General features: G+C 42.0%; 2 protein-coding genes across 2 annotated transcripts; both read right to left on the bottom strand.

Annotated features, from left to right (window-relative positions):
- Positions 1-34: 34 nt before the first annotated feature.
- Positions 35-2,522, bottom strand: SARC_01767 (hypothetical protein; the record flags this gene model as incomplete). Its single annotated transcript, XM_014304502.1, has 3 exons — positions 35-427; positions 1,669-1,860; positions 2,460-2,522. The coding sequence occupies 3 exons, from the start codon at positions 2,520-2,522 to the stop codon at positions 167-169; spliced, it is 516 nt and encodes a 171-aa protein (XP_014159977.1). The 3' UTR covers positions 35-166.
- A 230-nt stretch (positions 2,523-2,752) lies between these two features.
- Positions 2,753-3,783, bottom strand: SARC_01768 (hypothetical protein). Its single transcript, XM_014304503.1, has 2 exons — positions 3,601-3,783; positions 2,753-3,333 (listed from the first exon to the last, which is right to left on the bottom strand). The coding sequence occupies exons 1-2, from the start codon at positions 3,769-3,771 to the stop codon at positions 2,926-2,928; spliced, it is 579 nt and encodes a 192-aa protein (XP_014159978.1). The 5' UTR covers positions 3,772-3,783; the 3' UTR covers positions 2,753-2,925.
- Positions 3,784-3,836: the final 53 nt, after the last annotated feature.

Genomic DNA, 3,836 nt, shown 5'->3' on the forward strand with positions numbered 1-3,836 from the left:
AGTGTACAGGTGGCTGCGGTTCCACCGTTTGCGTACAATTTGAACGACTGCCAGCTCCAACTTTCGAATCCGCGGTGACTGGTGCGTTTGAAGGTGTACACGCTTTCCCAATTTTGGACCCCTCAGCAACGCACTCAGTGTCCGCTTTCACACACAAATTAGCATCTCATCTCTCTCTCGCTTCAGGTACTGTCGCTACAGATATATCATATCTCGTATCTGCATGTTCAACATTATCCAGGACTCTAAGCGCATTCTTAGGCGCGAGGGGTTCACTTATACATTTTTCTTTACATATCCGAGCACTCTTCTGTCTGAGTACGTCTTCAGTGGCCGAACTCACAACGGAGGTGTTGGGATGCGGACGCTTGCGATCAGGATTCGCCGAGCATTCGTGCGCATGTCCAAAATCATACCACCCTTTACCCTATTGAACATGTAAACGAAATTATTCAATGAAAATCCCTTTTCTTCAGCTCAGTTTAAAATATATATATCCACCAGTCGCACGTAGTGCACAGTTAGGTTGTGAAATGAAATGTTAAAAAGACACACTTATACAGATATTCCATTAAACTTTTCCTGACTAAACGACACGTGAAACTCGATATCCGCATATCACAGTACGTTAAAACAGATCACTTGCCAACAAATACGTAGCACGACTTCGAATTATCAGCAACAAAGTTCAGTTCCTTCAAATTGAACACGAGCGTGATCTATACGCACCGTCATTCCACAACGCACGATATAATTGAAATCAGGGATGGTAATGACTGCTGATGTATATATTTCAGTGTAATCATCTTTTGTACAACCATTTACAAAGGTGCATGATGGGCCTGGCATGACGTGACTAGACTCGTATTCAGATAGGTTCGCGCACACCGTCTTTGTGGTAAAGTGGCCGAAAATTCATGCACTCGGAATCTTTGTGAACAAAAGCACTGTGTATTTAGCTTGATTCCATCGCTAATGAATTGGGCAGATACAGCTAAAGTTGCTAGAAACACAACAATCCTCCCCGGTACGCAACAACACTGGACTCGAAGAGAAGCTACGGAGAGTACACCGTCTTTGTGGTAAAGTGGACGAAAATTCATGCACTCGGAATCTTTGTGAACAAAAGCACTGTGTATTTAGCTTGATTCCATCGCTAAAGAATTGGGCAGATACAGCTAAAGTTGCTAGAAACACAACAATCCTCCCCGGTACGCAACAACACTGGACTCGAAGAGAAACTACGGAGAGTATTGCATTAGCTCATCAAGTCTGTGCTTCGCGAATACCTGCTTACGTTTGTATTCTTCTAACCCTCTACATCTGAGCTATTAATTTCCCAGGGGAAGCGGCTGTACTAACCTTAGTACACTTGAGACTACACTGTATATGTAGACTTACGAACAGAAAAAAGCATTCACAATTAGAGCGGCATAGCCAAATTGAGAAACTTATAGATACAAGTTGGGTACGGAGCATAGGTAAAGCACGAAATACGAGCAGATAATATATTACTATCATCAGCGATAGCATGAGATATAGAACTTGGCTAAACTCGGGAATGTATCTTTGAACGCACGAGGACAACCATGCAAAATTCGTGACAACAATACGCACAGCGCACCAAAGTGATAAAGAATCAATAAGTAAAAACTTAAGCATACATACCTGGCAAACTTCAGAACAGTAATATAGTCGTATATTGCAAGGGCACATCAAGTCAGCCTCTAACTTGCAAACAGAACAAGTGAAATTTTCATTTCCTTCCGTAGCTGCGGATTTGAATCCGGGGCGCAATGCGGGAGTGGGCATCTCTGCGAAGGCTTTGGCTTTGTGTGTAGTCCGAATACAGCTCTTATACTGTGAATAAACTAAATACAAGCCTATGTAGATTGTATACGCACTAAACTTCGATAGCACACGCGATGCACGCGGGAATTTGTATGTATTTGTTCGAAGGTATTATTTTTTTAGCTTCGTGCGTGCAAATGTCTGCCACATGGTACATAAGATAGAAGATAATATCGACAATCACTATAGGGTTAGGTGTTGGGTTTTAGCGTTTATGGTTTAACTGTTTCTAGGTCTCTTGGGTTTAACATACTTCATAGCCTCCTGAAAGAATATCAGGTGGTTTAATGTCAACTGACCTATGCAATTGTGAGCATTTACACAAGTATTCATTTGAGAAGTACTGAAGAGTATGTGTTTCTACAAATATAATCTTATAAATTGTAACTTATCCAAGTAAACACGAACTTATACAGATTTGTCTATCGTTATGCACCATAGCGTAGAGATCCTTTCTAAGTATGTGTAGGAAATTACTAGTGAGTGGACTAGTTCTATAATTTGAGGGGCAACGGGGTTCAAATACTTGCCGCAGTTGGTCCAGCAATAACCGAGGTTCCTCAAGGTATAGGTTTTAAGTGTAACGCGAATGACTAAGTAGTACATACTTGAATACAAACTTGGAAGGGGACATCGCGAGCATGTTCGTCCTTGTTCTTAGCCTGCTGCATACATACAGTATTTGTTCTTTAGCCTACATACAAACAAGACGAAGCGGGATACATAGTTCTTAGCAGGCAATATTTATATCTAGACAGGCTAACTGTGTACCGTACGGTATATATCCCTTCTATAGGCCATAAATAAGCAGTTTACTAAACGGATAGATTCGCCATCGAAGTTTCATGAAGTCCTGGTGGTCTATGAAGTCCTTGAGAAAACTTGATATAACATGATTTGATTTCAAAATACCTACAAGTGCGGCAGCTCACAATTATTTGAGCGTGAGTGTAGGTTATTTCTAAATCTCTTTATTATATCAGCTATTTATATATCAAGTTCATACATTCAACGTAGATTAAGTTCATACATTCAACGTAGATAGGGAGGTACAACTGGTACGTTCTAAATCTCTTACTCATTGAGGTCCGTCGACTGCTCGTGTAAAGTATCGTACACATCCGCAAGTGTGGTGGATTGCCTTTCCACCCCTAGAGCCTCACGCACTGTATCTCGGACACCCGGTACAAAGCGCTTTAAAAAGCACTCGAGTATAGCATACACCAGCACGAATATCGCAAGAACGTGTAAAGCATCAACGTAATCCCTAAGCTCATACGATTGGTTGTCCTTGTTCTTGCTTTGTATGGCCGTCAGCGCCCATACACAGACACCGGGGAAGTACGGATTGCCCGTCGACACAACTCGCTGTAGAGTTATGGCTACAGCGATGAGTGTGAAGAGAATACTTAGGTACACTTCGTTGGAGAAGAGCGTAGAGAAGTCTGAGTGGTGCACATCTTTGCCGATGTAAACAAGCGCCTGTGAAATCGGAAACATATAAGCGGGTAACATGTCAATGATTGAGAGTAGTATTTTCTTTCGAGGCTGTGCACGCCAGGTTGAAACATCGGCTACTTATGATGACAGTCCTATAGCACCGATTGTATATACCAGCATAGCGCCTATTAATGGATCCTGGCTCGTACCCTTTTATGGAAAACAGACAAAAACACTTACACGAACACGCCACACTGTATCTCATTAAAAGTGAAGAAATTCGTAAATCCATGTGTTAAAACGTCTTACCTGTATACTAGAAGCAACACATAGCCATGCAGTGTTCATTGACGCACTCGCGTACAAAATATGAGTCGCCCAGTTCCATTCGGCCGAGGCATCCAAAATCCACACCGCAGCCCAGCTACTGATAGTCGCACCCACAATTACAATAAGACACGCCAGGAAGCAGTAGTGCATGAAAAACACCTGAAATAGAGGAAGAGACTGGTGTTAATATTTCCAATACAAAGCACAAGTTTGGG

This window comes from Sphaeroforma arctica, assembly GCF_001186125.1.
Source record: "Sphaeroforma arctica JP610 unplaced genomic scaffold supercont1.73, whole genome shotgun sequence".
In the NCBI taxonomy this organism is placed as follows: domain Eukaryota; class Ichthyosporea; order Ichthyophonida; genus Sphaeroforma; species Sphaeroforma arctica.